Source organism: Cydia amplana, chromosome 12 (assembly GCF_948474715.1).
Source record: "Cydia amplana chromosome 12, ilCydAmpl1.1, whole genome shotgun sequence".
NCBI classification, from domain to species: Eukaryota; Metazoa; Arthropoda; class Insecta; order Lepidoptera; family Tortricidae; genus Cydia; species Cydia amplana.
In genome coordinates this window covers 7,238,243-7,254,983 of record NC_086080.1, presented here as the reverse complement: position 1 = coordinate 7,254,983, position 16,741 = coordinate 7,238,243, and the positions used below count along the sequence as shown (strand labels likewise).

At 37.6% G+C, this 16,741-nt stretch overlaps 2 protein-coding genes and 1 non-coding gene across 3 annotated transcripts in view; 2 read left to right on the top strand and 1 right to left on the bottom strand.

Moving 5' to 3' along the window:
- The window catches only part of LOC134652897 (ESF1 homolog), a 273,742-nt gene that overhangs the window by 122,544 nt on the left and 134,457 nt on the right, over positions 1–16,741 (bottom strand). The gene's annotated exons all lie outside the window — the stretch shown is intronic.
- Positions 63–9,861, top strand: LOC134652882 (transmembrane protein 19). Its single transcript, XM_063508073.1, has 5 exons — positions 63–382; positions 6,418–6,666; positions 8,012–8,161; positions 9,027–9,347; positions 9,653–9,861. Exons 1-5 carry the CDS (start codon positions 220–222, stop codon positions 9,811–9,813), a joined length of 1,044 nt encoding a protein of 347 aa, XP_063364143.1. The 5' UTR covers positions 63–219; the 3' UTR covers positions 9,814–9,861.
- On the top strand, positions 13,754–13,857 carry LOC134653183 (U6 spliceosomal RNA). Its single transcript, XR_010097239.1, has one exon. It is a non-coding gene; the product is annotated as a U6 spliceosomal RNA (small nuclear RNA).

The following is a 16,741-nucleotide window of genomic DNA, read 5'->3' as shown; positions in this document are numbered from 1 at the left end:
AGCGATAACAGCGATTTGATTGTGTGGCTTTGCGGCTCGCGGCCGATTGTGGTTTACTTACTTGAACGTGATTTGTTTTCTTACTTTCAACTCTTTTAAGAGAAAGTTGTGAATAAACACATATTTTATGCTGCTACGTGCTTATCAAAACAAATGTGTGTTAACTGAGAAGTAGTTTATCAGTCTGTTGTGGATCTAGTATAACAGTAACAAAATAAAATGAAAAGTAAAATGAATACGAATGAGAATACTAAATCTCGTATTAAAAATGATCACATCGTGACTGTACTAGTTTGTGCTATAGCAATACCTCTATCTATGTCTTTATGGATAATTAATATAATATATACTAAATATGTAGCTAAGAATGCAGGATTTGATGGTGAGTACTAATTTTGAATACCGAAACATTCTCCTACGACATTGAAACTTCAATTCTAGCTTGCATTTTTAATAACTTAAAATAATAAATTTATCTCATAAGTGCATAGTACTAAAAAGAGCTGTTTAATAATATTCTACTCAGTAATTTATATTCATAAAGTTATCATGTTTACATTATCGTTAGTGAGTATATTGCAGTATTAACAAAGCAAAGGTCAGCTTGCTAATGACTACATCACCTGAGAACATATAAAGATCCCTATTGATCCTTATTGCATGGCAATAAGGCCCTATGTTCTGTAACTGCAGCATTAATTAGGCTTGAACTAGGTGTTAGGTACACATGATAATTGCATTAAAGTAAAGTAAAGTATTTATTAATTGTAAACTGTGTACATAAGATGTCATAAACATGAGATATCGAATCAACAGTTGCCCATTTCGAGCATACAATATGATCTTAAAACTACTAACTATACTAGCTTACTGACTAACTTATACTTAACAAACTGGTGATTCCAGAAAAAACTCATTTAGGTTGTAAAATACATTTTCAATTAACCAGTTTTTTAATTTTAATTATAATTAAAATTTTATATTTAATGCACTTATTATTGTTAGAATGTATTGTCCTCATATAATTTGGTAGCATCATGTGTAGAGCCCTTACACTATGCCCGTAGCTTTTCATGTCTATGCATGTAGTCTATGGTTTAACTCTCTTCCATTCTGTCAGCCATAGCGATAGGATCTATTTTTAGATTCATTAATTTTTCTAATATATATTATTACCATTTGACGATTGCAAGCTGTACGTTATTCTGAGAAATAAAAGGACCGCTTCAATATTACGTGAGTTATCATTCCAACGTCTTCAGCCGGCCCCTCGCTCCCATCTCTGTGTCACGCGGTACAGACGCACTGCTAAGACCCAAGGATCTTCAACAGTTTATGTGCCCAGCCCGACAGGTAAATCAAATCCGTTTTCATCCTACGTCTGTATTATCGGCGTGACCTGGAATTACGCGCTGAGCAACCTACCAACATGCCACCGCATGGTGATGAGGTTATTGATAATGTTACACCACCGGTTGCGAACACGCTGGGTGCTTCGACGACAGCGACAAGTACGTCGACGCTAATGTTAGGTGGCGCAGGCGTGATGGAGAAGCTTGAGGGTGCTGGCAATTTTCTAAGTTGGAAGTTCACTATGAAAATGATGCTCACACTGGAAGGATTGTGGGACCTCATTGTGAGATTGGATGATACGCCGCTCACGGGCTCTGATGTCGTGCGCGATCAGCGCGCGCTGGCCCGTCTGTGCTTAGGCTTAAAACCTGGGTTATACCAGTATGTTCGAGACGCCAAATCAGCAAAAGACGCTTGGAAGAAGTTGTCCGACGTTTTTGAGGATCGCGGCCTGTATAGGCGCGTACTACTCTTAAGACAGCTGCACCGTATTGAATTTTCGCACTTTAGTTCAATGTCTTCATATATTGAGAAAGTTATGTCTCTAGTACACCAGTTGTCAGACATAGAGAAGACCGTTGAAGACGAAGAAATTGCAGAAATACTGTTAAGTGGATTGCCACCAGAATATGACTCGCTTGTTAGTAACCTAGAGACCCTGTGTTTGACATCCAAACTTTCTAGCGAGGTAGTGAGAACTAGGCTGTTACAAGAAGAGCAGAGGAAGGACTCCATGAATGCGTCTTCGACTTCGACTACTTCAGCGTTTGTAAGCAAGAAACAGATCACATGCAAATATTGTGGGAAACCAGGACATGTGAAGGCTAAATGCTTTAAGCTGCGACGTGAGAAGATGGCGAAGAAGAGGGACAACAAGGATCAACATGCCTCTGCCTACCTAGCCCATGCTGCTGCCGCTGAATTGTTTTTGGACTCGGGTTCATCAAATCACTTAGTGAAGGACAAGGAGTTACTGTGCAATCTTAAGGACACTAGTGCGCAATCAATATCAACAGCAAATAAACAACAGATGACCAGTACGAGCGCAGGAGAGCTGAACCTCGTTATGAACAATAAGGTTAGACAAATTAAAAATGTTATGTTTGTCCCCAGTCTGTCTGTAAATCTCTTGAGTGTTTCTAAATTATGTCAAAATGGTTTCATTATTGAATTTAATGCTGATGGTTGTTTCATATATGATGAAAATAGTAGAACTTCTGGCAATTATTTAGCAAAAGCAAACTGTACTAATGGCATTTATAAATTAGAGGGTTCTGTATGTAAAGGTAACTTGCCCAATAGGATGCACTCTTTGCTCCTGCAAGAGAGGCAGGAGACACCGAGCGCAGCAGTCGCTACCTCTGCGGCGGCAAATTTGTTTCATTGCCGTCTAGGCCACTTGAACATTGCAGGTATGAATAGCTTGAGAAAGCATGTGTGTGGTGTCGTGTTTCAGGGTGATGCTTATGACAAGTGTGAAGCTTGTCTTAAGGGGAAGATGGCCACCAAGCCTTTCCCTAAAGCCAGCTCAAGCAGGACTACCCAACCGCTGCAGCTCATACATAGTGACGTTTGTGGACCATTACCAGAGGCAAGCTGGGGTGGGGCGCGTTACCTGGTCACCTTTACCGATGACTTCACAAGGAAGACCTTTGGATACCTCATGAAGAACAAATCGCAGGTAATGTCCTATTTTATTCAATTTAAAGCCTTAGTAGAAAAGCAACTAAATTTGCCTATTAAATGCTTACGTTCAGATAATGGTAAAGAATACTGTAATTTAAATTTTACTGAGTATTTGCAAAAACATGGTATAATTCACCAAACCACAGTTCCTTATTCGTCTTCCCAGAATGGTACGGCGGAAAGAGCATTTCGTACTTTATTTGAAAAAGCGCGCTGCATGTTACAGCATGCGTCCTTGGAAAAGCGTTTTTGGGGAGAGGCCATCATGGCAGCCATATATTTAAAAAATAGGTCTCCCACAACTGCTTTGTCCGGACACATTCCTGAAGAAGTTTGGTCTGGGTCTAAGGTGGACCTCAGCCATCTCAGGGTGTTTGGCTGTATGGCTTATTCGCTTGTTCCTAAAAATAAAAGGGATAAGCTAGACGCTAAGGGGAAGGAATATATATTTGTAGGTTACAGTGAGACTTCTAAGGGATATCGACTAGCTGATCCCTTATGTCCTACTAAGGTGATTATCTCTCGAAATGTAGCATTTATTGAGAACAAGTTCAGAGGTTCCTATCCTCAACCTTCAGAAGCTGACAGCGAAGAGCAAATAAATATTTTTAACTTTGACTGTGATACAACAAAACAGAACTGTGATAAAAATATTAATGAATTTAATCCTAATAATAATGAATTAAATTTTAATAATGATCAATTATGTGTAAGTGATAGTGAAAGTAATGATATTAACGGAGATAATATTTCAATTTCAGATGGCGTGTACTGTACTGGGAGTGAGGACGAGTCCGAACCCGCTGGTTTGTCTGCAAGCGAGGACGAGCTCGACCCCGCTGGGCTGCCTGCAAGGGAGCCAAGCTCCGAGCCTCTAACTTCGCCATGCGAGACCACAGCTCGGGATGGTGCCGCGACTGGTCCTGCGACTGTCGCTTCGCACACTGGTCGTCCAATCCGCTCTACACGTAACGTACAACCTCCGAGATTTTCCGACTATGATATGACTGATAACAGTTTTATGGTCTTTGAAAATCCTTTTATCTCCGAACCACTTACATACAACGAGGCGGTGAATTCAGCTCATAGTAAGGAGTGGCTGGAGGCCATGACGCGTGAGTACGACGCACTAGTTGCCAACAATGTGTGGGAGCTAGTGGATAGACCCGTAGATAAAAATATAGTTAAATGCAAATGGGTATACAAAGTAAAATATGATGCATCTGGTAAATTTGACCGTTTCAAAGCTCGTCTAGTTGCCAAAGGTTTTACTCAATGTAAAGGTATTGATTATAAGGAGACTTTTTCACCCGTCGTACGTCATTCTACTATGCGAATTCTGTTCTCAATTGCTAATCAATTTAATTTAAATATAGACCATTTAGATGTCGCCACAGCCTTTTTAAATGGCGATTTGAATGAAACTATATTTATGGAGCAACCAATAGGTTTTTGTGATAAAGATCCTAATAAAGTTTGCTTGCTTAAGAAAAGTATTTATGGCCTAAAACAGGCGAGCAGGATGTGGAATTGTAAAATACACAATTTATTATGTAAACACAACTTTGTTCAATCTAAATGCGAACCGTGTGTCTATATGAGATGTTCTGGTAATGATATTGTAATAATTGCTTTATACGTAGACGATTTTTATGTATTTTACAGTCCAAACAGCTTTAATAAAAGTTTGTTGGTTTCAGTTCTTGAAAAAGAATTTAATGTAAAGAACCTAGGAGAATTAAAGAGCTGTTTAGGTATTAATGTCACTAGGGATAGAGTTAAAGGCATTTTAAAACTCGACCAAAGTGAATATATACGTAAATTGCTTGTTCGCTTTAATATGCAAAATTGTAAGGCCGTATCTACACCAATGGAGGTCAACTGTAAGCTACTGAAATCTAAAAATATTGATAGTTTACAGGATGACATTTACAACTATCGTCAGCTGCTTGGATGCCTGATGTATCTGTCCGTCTGTACGCGACCAGATATATCTTATGCATGCAGTCAGCTGAGCCAGTTCAATAACTGCTTCGATAGGACTCATTGGCTGGCAGCTAAAAGGATTCTGCGTTATTTGGCAGGAACGATTCAGTACTCTTTATGTTATCATAAAAGTAAGAATTGGTTTTTAAATGCCTTTACTGACGCGGACTGGGCCAATGATGTGACGGATAGGAAAAGTTATACTGGTTTTGTCATTAAACTCGGAAATGATACGGTCAATTGGGAAGCTCGTAAGCAAAAGTGCGTGGCGTTATCATCATGTGAATCGGAATACTTAGCTATAAGCGATGTATGTAAAGATGTCACATTTATTCAAAATTTACTTTCTGAAATTTTACCTACACAAAGTCAGGATATTCAATATGTTGTTTATAATGATAACCAGTCCGCACAAAGATTGTTGCATGTTAATGAATATTGTCATAAGCGTACGAAGCATATAGACTTAAGGTTTCATTATGTCAAGGATCTTATCAATAAGAAATTGATTGATGTTAAGTACATGCCTACTGACAAAATGCTCGCAGATGTTTTAACTAAACCGTTATCCAAGGTCAAGCATGAGCGTTTTGTCACAGTAATGAATTTGATATAAGCATTTGTATTGTACTCTTTTGAATGTAGAGTCACATAGAGGAATGCCTTATCAAATGTAGAGTCACATAGAAATATGGTAGAGTCACTTAATGTAGAGTTTTTTTTGTGATTGTTTTATATTCTGCATTTGGTTATTTGCATTGAGTACAATAAGGGGAAGTGTTAGAATGTATTGTCCTCATATAATTTGGTAGCATCATGTGTAGAGCCCTTACACTATGCCCGTAGCTTTTCATGTCTATGCATGTAGTCTATGGTTTAACTCTCTTCCATTCTGTCAGCCATAGCGATAGGATCTATTTTTAGATTCATTAATTTTTCTAATATATATTATTACCATTTGACGATTGCAAGCTGTACGTTATTCTGAGAAATAAAAGGACCGCTTCAATATTACGTGAGTTATCATTCCAACGTCTTCAGCCGGCCCCTCGCTCCCATCTCTGTGTCACGCGGTACAGACGCACTGCTAAGACCCAAGGATCTTCAACAATTATAACCCTTCAAGTGGCATGACGCCTGCTCGTGGTCGATTAAGTCATTTAAATTTAAAATTTGATTAATTGAGATAAAATCAAAATTTCAACTACTAATAAATGACATATGCCACTTCAAGAGATAATTATTACTCAGCAGTTGATGTTGATAGTTGATACTAACCTTGAAACATGAGATTGACAAACTGCCTGAAAGCCTTACAAAATTAAGTTTTATGTATGTACAAGTATGTACCCTATTTAACCTGATATTCTCATGCAAAGCTTTCTTTTGCAGAGCCTGTGGTAATATCACCTGCTCGCTGGCTGGCAGCATGTTTCATCCCTATTATGATAGCCTTCTACGGCTACAGAAAAAAAAGCCTCAACCTAAGCGGAGCCATACTTGGTTTCTTTGTGGGATTTGTGTTAACACTGAGCAATTTTTGCTTCCTGGCAACACTGTTTACATTCTTCATATCTTCATCTAAAGCAACCAAATTCAGGCCACACTTAAAACGGAAAATTGAAGAGGATTTCAAAGAAGGTCAGTTATTAAAAACAACTTTTTGTAATAATTGGATGTATCCATATTATATTCATATTCAGCTCAAAATAAATAGCATTTTTAAATAAACACTCTTGTTAAATATTTGATTATCTGGTTTTACATTACTAAAAGGCGAAGTTATACTTTGTTAGTACCTACCTAATCTATTTTAATCTTTGAAAAAATGTTTTTGCATTTAATTAATACACAATAAAACAATTGACTGACAATGAATGAATTGTAATGTCTTACTAAACATTTTTATTTAATTAAAACAGGATATCCTAGCAGGATATTTTGTTGACTGATTAGAAGTTAGATAGTTAAATTTATTTGGACTTTGGTTTGACATAATATAGGTATGATATAAAAATAATCTTATTATCATATTCCTCAGTAAACAGTCTTCTAATTAACTGGTCACCCATAAATAATAATTAATAATATTGGTTGGATACTTCTTTTAAATATGATTATGCTATAAACGTAAACACATTTAGTCTCACCTCTCCAGTATCTAAAGTCAAATGTTATCTAGTCTTAAATACCTCGCTATAATTAGGTCATTGGCAAAGTAACATACATATATTCTTATTACGATAAAGGATTTAGTACTTAAGGGGTGGCCACGGTCGCCAACACAGCTTCCGACCAAGGTTACCTTGCTGGTTTCCACTTTTCTGGAGTAAATGATAATTTGCTACCAAATTTCAGTCTGGCCACCCCCTTTACACTATAAGCAATTTACACTTAAGCCAGACTCTGGGACTAGATGGCAGCGGTGGGCGTCCAGGCCAGGGTCGTTCACGTCTATACATTTTGATTCGTTCGAGCTGCGTTTCTGAAGCCAATTCAGTTCGCGGCCTTACTAAAGCCAAGTATGGTCCTTGTGAAACTATTATCTTACTACTAGCGGTATTTCACTCAATACTCGGGTCGGCTCACGACTGCTCCGAGCAGTCATAGCACAGGCAAATAATCGAGAAAAGAAACGCGTCGTGCGATGCATGTGCTAAAGAGGGACAACGTGATTCACTTTCGAAGACCGGTTTAGTTAGATGGTGGTGAGAATTATGTAGTAGGTAGTGCTATTAAGTACAACAACTACTATTGTAATATTACTAAAACTATATGTAACGATCGTTCCTGAAGCAACACATTCAAAGCTACGTACTCATATCGTTCATAAGAATCTTAATTTACATGACGGCAGCTCCCATCCCACTTTTAAGTTACTCCTACCCAAGCCCTTTGAGTCCTCATATCACAAAGCGTTACGTCATATTTTATGTTGTAAAATTTTGTTTTTGAATTTATTATCACGTTTTTTTTTGGCTTTCAGGTGGCCAGAGGAACTGGATCCAAGTTTTGTGTAATGGTGGCATGGCAACACAGCTTGGGATACTTTACCTGATGGATGTTGGTGCTGCTGAGAGACCCATCGACTTTTTAAACTACTACAGAGCATCTTGGCTATCTATGGGAATCCTTGGTGAGTTTGATATCTTAGGTAGTTTTACAGATAGGCTGACCAACATTATCACTATTATTATCGGACACATAAAGGCACCTAGGTATGAATCACTGTTAGACAATTTAATTTCGCGCCATTTACATGATTGTTTAGGGGCGGAAAAAGCCGAAAGAGGGTAATCGGCTAATAACTCGAAGCTTAAGGGTGATGACGATGCAATCGTTAAAAAATATGTCTTTAGATATGCCAACACCATAAAAACATAAACCATACTTACTTGGCCGGCGCGATGGCCCAAAATGAGTCTTGGCCTCCAACACAAGAGCACGCCACTTTGCTCGGTCCAGAGCGGTATCACGCTAGCTTTCGCCGACGCCGAGCTCACGGAGATCTGCCTCCACTCTGTCCGGCTAACGATATTTAGGATGACCAACAGGACGGCGTCCCGTTGGTCGACCCAAGTAGGCCCTTTTGGCTGCCCGATCTTCACCCATCCTTTCGAGGTGGCCAAGCCAACGGAGAGGATGCGCTTTGGTTTCACCTATTATGTTCGGCTCAGCTATTAGCTGTTTTATTTCGGCATTCTTTCGGATCCTCCAACTGCCATCGTCTCTTAACACCTTACGTTCCGTGACTAAAAGGCTATCCTCCTTGAGGGTTAGTGTCCTGTCTTTCTGTATGTGTTCGAATACTTTGAAAAAAAAAACTGGCTTACCCATGTTTGAAAAAAAAACTGGCACTTGACCATAGTATACTTTTTTGTTTGGTTCTAAGACAGAACCTCAAAGTTCTCGATAATAAATGTTAAATATAACTATATATTAAAGAAGTATAAGTGTTCATAATTCATAATTTATTTAGTTGAAAATCTTCTTTTTTTTAGGTGTACTCTCCTGCTGTAATGGTGACACGTGGGCCTCCGAGCTAGGCACCGTTTTAGCCAAATCTGAGCCCTTCCTAATAACATCCCTAAAACGAGTTCCACCCGGCACTAACGGCGGTGTCACAATCATAGGCACTTTGTTCAGTATACTTGGCGGCACGGTCATAGGAATATCGCAGTATCTGGCAATTTTGTACTTTTCTGACAAGGCGTCGTGGGATAATGCTCCGCCCCAGTGGCCTATTATTTTATTTGGAGCCCTAGCTGGATTTCTGGGCAGCTTAATTGATTCTCTTATGGGAGCAACATTGCAATACTCGGGTAAGTTATTTGAGCTGGTAACATATTGGCATTTTTTCAGTCTGGCAATACACGAGACAACAATACTGAGGGCTTACCGCGAACGCCGAAATTGCGAAGTCGCGGGCATTTTTCTCTTTTATTAGAGTGACAGAGACAGATGTCCGCAATTTGCGACCTTCAGTGTTCGCGGTAGGCGCCTTGTTGTTTTGGTTTGCCTGTTAAACTCTTTCATACTGTTGTTCTAAATAATAGCAAAAACTTGTTCTGCCACACTACATGTAAATGTAACGTAAAATTTAAACAGGATTTTCGTATGTTTACAGGGTTAGACAAAGACGGCAAAATTGTGTCGCACTCCTCCAAAACAGTGAAGCATATTAGCGGCAGAAACATTCTGGACAACCACAGCGTGAACCTCATTACTACCGTAATCATGGGTCTCCTTATGCCTACTATAAGTAAAACATTATGGCCAATCATATGATGTATTTAAAACTGATAGAGCACAGTAAATAAGATCAGCAGACCAATGCAATACTAAATTATATCAAGGGCTTTTCTCAGGAACTGAGTAGAGAATTGTGCCTAAAATAGACAAGTCACAGTACAGCCCGTACAATCCATCAATTTAATTCTCAGGCCACTTGGGACCTCGCCACCATGACATCTTACTATAAGTGATCCGATATTCTATATTGCCTGTATGACTGCTCTATGAATGAGTATTACAATGAGTGATGTGGCAAGAGGTTGACTGTATTTTGTTTTTGTTAAGGGGAAAATTTAAGTTTTACTCAAGAAGCAGCTATGTACAGTAATTTTTATCCCATCAAAAACATTAGATGTAAAAAGGTGCAAGTCTCGCAACGCTTTTACTACAAAAAAGTTTTGAGATGTAATGTGAAACCAAGTCGGTTATTTTAATCAGTGCCAGGGGGTGTTAAAACCGTATCAATAAGATATCTTTAATTTGTAATACGTATAATGACTTGGCCATCGCACGGCTGCATAATGACAAAAGGATCATCGTCACCTATTAAAAATAATTCTAATTGAACATAACGCTAGCGCTAATTGCATATTTACGAGTACGGTACGAGTAAAGCATTATGTGCGATTGCCAAGTCATTATATGTATTACAAATTAAAGATATCTTATTGATACGGTTTTAACACCCCCTGGCACTGATTAAAATAACCGACTTGGTTTCACATTACATCTCAAAACTTTTTTGTAGTAAAAGCGTTGCGAGACTTGGACCTTTTTACATGTAATGTTTTTGATGGGATCTCGTCTCTTTTTGTAGGTAGAGAGGTAGGGTCGTTCTTTTCGGATACTTACTCATACCCATACTATGTATACACATCATAACTAAACATATCTTCATTCATACTCACATCGTACATCGTAGTGTACCTTTACTTTAACTACTATTTGTAGGAACTGCAACAGTAACTTTGTAATATCATATATTTATATGGGATTACAAACTTACTTATGCAGTTCTTATATCTTTAAAACGTGACTGATATTGCAATATTTTTAGGTTTACCCTTTATGTGGCCATTAAACCCTAACTCTGTACCAAATTTCAGCTCTCTGAGTTTATGGGAAGTACTAGTTCTACTCTGATGATCATGAGTGAGTGAGTGAGTGAGTGTCCTAAATGCGAAACTTTGCTTTCGCTTAACTTCAGAACTAAATGACCTACAGACTTGAAATTTTGGATTTTAAGTATGTGATTATAGCTTACTGGATGACGGAAATTTCTGCGTTCTGGTCTTATCCAGAGGTTCTCAAATAGGGGCCTGAAAATGCGGCGAAATGGTTTCAGTAAAGGATGGTACGGCAGTGTTTGCTTCGCGCTCGACTTGGCGGGGGCACTGCCGTGCCCCCAGATACCAGTCAAAAATCGAGTCAATGTTTTTAGAATTACGAGTAAGTTTTCAAGATAACTGGACATTCTTATTTTATAATTATTGAATGTTACATGTCATGTTATGTCAAAAAATACTATGTAGGATACATTTTTTGTTGGTTTTTATTGTTCTCTTTATACAGTCGAGTTCACAAACATCAGACAAGCCAACATTCCGAAAATATATTACACCGTACACGCCCCTAAGACACTGATATAAGGTCGTGGAATATTTTTGAAACATTGTCTTGTAAAGATGTTTTTGAATTCGACTGTACTAAGACTAACTACATATTTGATGAAATGAAACTACATACGGTTGGAAATTGTATAATTGGACGACAGATTTAATTATAATATTTATGGTATAAGGTACGTTTTCTAGCTAATGGATAGTTAGTTACCTAATATAGGGGAAAGTGATGGCAAAAAAACTAGATTTTTCATTTTGAATGTAATGTAATAGGAACCTAAAAAGAATTATTCCATTTGTAGAATAAAAAAAAAGAGTAGGCAGTCGTCGTCGTTTGTCTGTCCGTCCATTTTATATTTTTTAATTTAAGTTTTTAACGTTTTTACTTTTTAACACACTGCCGTTCTGGCTTGTTGATAGATTATATATTATGGAACTATTAATTAATTCTAAATCGACTTTATAAAATGTAATGTATTTTTAATTTGTATACTTTAAGTACTTAATAATAATAATTTTGTTGGGTGTTTTTATGTTGTTAATAAAGTCAGCGTTAGGTTAACTGTTATGTAAATGATCATTATGTTCTTATAAAAATAATACTTTAATATATTACTTGTTTTTTGATTTATGAAGGTATACATTAATTACAGCCCCTCATTATTTAACAGCGCCTACAACGTTGAGCCCCAGATCTGCGAAATCGACATCACACTCGCGTTCGCGGCTTCGCGCTTCGATTCGCGCACGAGTGTGGAGGGGGTTTTTCGAAGGTTGCGAAAGCTAAACAGCGCTGTCATCGTGCATGGTCCCAATACCAGATAAAATTGACTAACCCTTAAGTCAAAACTTCGAACCAAAAAGGTAAATTAGGCAATACGCACTAATGCGGGGATAAGTGAGATTGATTTTGGATTGTTTCATATGAATGAACCTATTCCCATCTGTGCCCGACGAGGACAAATGGGAATACACCGCAAAATATATATTGTAAAACAAGGGTCATAGGCTTTTTGTGTCAGTTTTAATTTTAACATTTAAACAGACGTGTCTACAACTACAAATCCAAAAATGTAGTACACATAGCCAATTTTATTTTCTTTGTCCTTAGTTTGAGCTAGTTAGACTGCATGTTGGTGAAAGAAATCAAGGCGCGATCTACTTTCCGTATCAGTCATTTATCAGTATGTTCATATCAAAGAATATAATATGGTTCATATGTTCACTAGTGAGTATTATATTCTTTGATGATCACTCTGGATGGATGCACCATTAGTAGGCTTGTATATGTGTGTAGTCTTCGTGGTGGAAATGACTGGAGCCACAAATACAAGTACTAACCGGTGCTTTTAGTAGGTAGCTTCAGTAGAATAGCGACTTGCGAGTTCCCGATGCTCCGAGTGCAAATTCACTATCAACATCGTTTGTGTGTAGCCACTTAAAAAAAGTATGTATGTTGTAATCTGTGGTAAATTAAACAACTGTACCGATATTCGGAACCTAAAGTAATATATTGAGAGTGGCAACACTGTAGTTAGTCGTATTGTCCTTTTCTAGCATATACGTCCATCTCTCTCCCACACCCCCACCACTTCAGGCAGTTGCGTTTGACAATTTTGACAGTTAGAAACAAACGCAAATTACCTCATTGGCTTGCTGTTTTTCCATCTGGAAGGTCGTGAAGCTAAACTGCTGGTGAGTTTTTGAATTTGTACCCCAGTTTAGCTGACTATATTGAAAAACAGTTTCTAACGGCTTTTGCCGTTCGAAATAAATATTTAAATTTAGTTGTCCGTTAAACTATCTAGCAAATAAAAATGATCCGGAATAGTGATGTGCAAGTGTTTTCAAAGGCTGCCTGCGCGCACCGTGGCTATGCCAATGAAAATACTAAAACACATGGTAGAAAACACATCGAGCTGGTAAAGCGTGCACGTGTCACCATTATAATTTAATTTTATTAAGTCTCTTCCGAGTCTTGTTAGTTTAAATCTTTGTGTGTGTATAATAACGGTTGAAATTATATAATACTTAAATGGTGATGTGTGGAGGTATACCCTTTCAAGTGATTTGTGTTTTCGAATACGAATGGATCGGATAGTTAATACGTGTTACGTAGAACCTACGTATTAAGGTAGAAGCTTATAGACGTGTAGGTTTTTTATCTGTCCAAGTATCTATCAGCAATTTATCTTTTTATCCCGTTCCGGGTTAATATAATATTGCAAAATTAATTTTTTGGTAATAAACTTGCTGATAAATAACGAACAAACCTACATCGCAAACATTGCATTTATTTTTGTGGAAAGTGAGTACTTCGGCAGTACATAAACTTAAATCTGACTAGACATAGAGAGAGATTAGCATGGCTCTGCGCAAGAATGACATGCGAATTCGTGAAGTATTTCACTCTGTAACTATCAACTTATATCTCTCCAACTAGATCTTTGATTTATGTAGGTAGGTACCTACTTAAATATATAACTTAGCAGGTACTTACAGCTTTAAAGGTTAAGGAAAAGAACTCTTGCATGTAGGTGCTATATGTGCTTGTGTTATTTTGAATTTGAATAACTTGATTATTAATTCTATACGTAACTACATACAAGAGGGTCAATTCTTAAGCCTACTTACCTACCTACATAAATAGTACACTTAAATTAAACGTTTCAAATAAAATCGGAAGCCTGTGACATGGAAGGGCATTAACGATACGGGAATCTTTAGATTGATTCATTGACGAAGACGCATGGTTTGGTTCATATTGTCAAATTATATTAGTTAACTGTAGAGTTAAAGTTTAGTTTTTGGCAAATCTGCGCGTCACCGTGAATGACACTTTCTAAAAGTGCCTGTTAAAGCCGGCGTAAAGCCTTTCACCTTGTCGAGCAAGGAACCCGCAACTTAGGGAATATTACCCATAAACTTTTTGACATTTGATTTGAATGATACTTATTCTTAAACTTACGTCTGTTATGGTTCCACCTGCTAAGGTGCGCCTAAGAGAATCTTTTATTCGTTCACAAACTAACGTCAAGTTATTTGTGATGAAACCAATATATTATGTACCTATCTAAACCTGCGCAAGGCTGCCATATTTACACCTGCGTAAGGTGTGCCAAAAGAATCTTTGATTCGTTCACAAACTAACGTCAAGTTATTTGTGATGAAACCAATATATTATGTACCTATCTAAACCTGCGCAAGGCTGCCATGTTTACACCTGCGTAAGGTGTGCCAAAAGAATCTTTGATTCGTTCACAAACTGACGTCAAGTTATTGATGATGATATTATAACCTATGTAAGCCTGCGCAAGGCACGTCAGACATATTCACAGAAATATAAATGATATGGTCATAACACAGGCGTGCGAGTAGACCACAATCACAAAAATATTACAAAGATTAAGTTGTAAATATCTCTTTTTAGAGAAAGTAAAAATGGTTTAAAATAATGTTTTGGGTAAAAATCAGTCGAAATAGGCTTCGTTATTAGAGTTTTCATTTTTGTTTACCAATCTATTTCAAGGGTCCCGAACACCCTATTGGCTAAACCCGAAATTGGGCTAATTAACTGTGGTAAAAGTGAAAACTGCTTTCCATTTACATAACATTTCTAAAATTATAATAGGTAAAATAAAAACCTAAGATTCCAGGCCTATCTCGACTCATTTTTATTTTAAAGATGAAAAAATCTTTGCACCCTAATATAAAATTGTGGTCTGGAGACGCTAAGCCTCATAACTTGGGTGGCATAGATAATACTAAGAGATTTAGTCACCTAATTTCGACTATAAGCCCAGGCAGAATATTGATAATTAGAATAAGGAGTGGTCAATTCTCCAAGGTCCATACAATCTGTGGACTCTAATTAAATCAGGCTCGGTAAGCTCACGACACGACAGAGCTTACGATTCCATTCTGAAATAAGCTATGTTTACAATATATATTACCCATGGTGTGAAACAAACAGCCTGCTCAAGGTGTACAAAGGGTCCGTTTAACGGCCCTATAAACATCTACAAACCTTTGAAGTCTAGTCCTGCTACAATATGACAGACTAGAAATAAATACATATGATCCCAATGTAAGAGCAGCTCACAGTTGCATAAATTATATTTGGCTGGAGAGCACTTGTCTTTCAGTTAACATGTTTACGAGTACCTACCTATGTACACGACATGACCAAGGTTACCTACCTTTTTACATAATTATTATATCCCTGACTGCCATGGTATATTAGGAAAATTATCATGTGCTGGCGGTGCTGCACAAGCATGTTTGAAATAAAATATACAAAACTGGCCTAACGGGCGTTTATGAATTATGTATTTTACACCCTTGTGTCTGTATTGTGACCCTGGAAGTTTTAAACCACCTGTATCGTAAGTGCTCCTATGCACGGATTAAGTTTATAATAAACTACCCATGCCCTAACCTCAAGGGCAAGTGCTTCTATGCACGGACCAGATACTGTTATCACTTATTTCACTTATCATGACTTGTCATAGTTTGATACTACACGTTTAATAAATTTAAGACCGTGGAATGTACCCACTACAAAAGGTTTTTAAAAAATAGTGACTGAATGGTTTGCACGAACGGTTCTAGCACAGTTTCTGGGCGGTCACGTCTAGGGCATGACCCTCTAGTTCTCAATTTATACAAAATTATAGCATTGTGATACTGTTCGCTTTGCACAATAAAATAGGGGAACAGGAGCACGCCTTGCGAAAAGGCGAAGCTATTTTGAAACGCAAACCTTTCAAAAATAGATTGAAATATATAAATAATTATGTTTTTGGTGTGGAACATGTAATTGTACACCCAAACAAATGCAATCATTTATTATATGTTAGCAAAACTCTGCCAAAGTGTTAGTCTGTCTCTACAGTGTAACCTGAAGGCATGAATGCACATGAATCTCTTGAAACATGGTGGATTAACTAATTTACACCCCGTCTGTGTCTTGCTCCTACCAAATCCACAAGTTGAGGACCTCAACCTATCTAGGCACCCTTCTTGCTCGAGACCTGAAAAAATAATCTCATGCAGTCAAGTGTCGGAAAACCAGGTCCACACTCTTAGCACTACCGTGAATATATCTAAGAAGTCTGTATACTGCCTTCCAGGAGGCGGGATGTTAATAGACTAGCCTATATAGTAGGCCAGAGATATAGTATACAAAAGCACACTGGCCCAAATCCAGTAATATTATATGCACTTCAGAATACAAAATAATTGACTATTCTGCGTATATTTGATATCAAAAAGTTACAATTACCTACCCTTAGGTCATA

Bases quoted from the DNA above. Each gene is read 5' to 3' on its own strand.
- LOC134652882 (XM_063508073.1), top strand. From the start codon at position 220: ATGAAAAGTAAAATGAATACGAATGAGAATACTAAATCTCGTATTAAA. The intron at 6,667-8,011 runs GTCAGTTATTAA...TTTGGCTTTCAG, and splicing joins TGAAGAGGATTTCAAAGAAG to GTGGCCAGAGGAACTGGATC. The intron at 9,348-9,652 runs GTAAGTTATTTG...GTATGTTTACAG, and splicing joins AGCAACATTGCAATACTCGG to GGTTAGACAAAGACGGCAAA.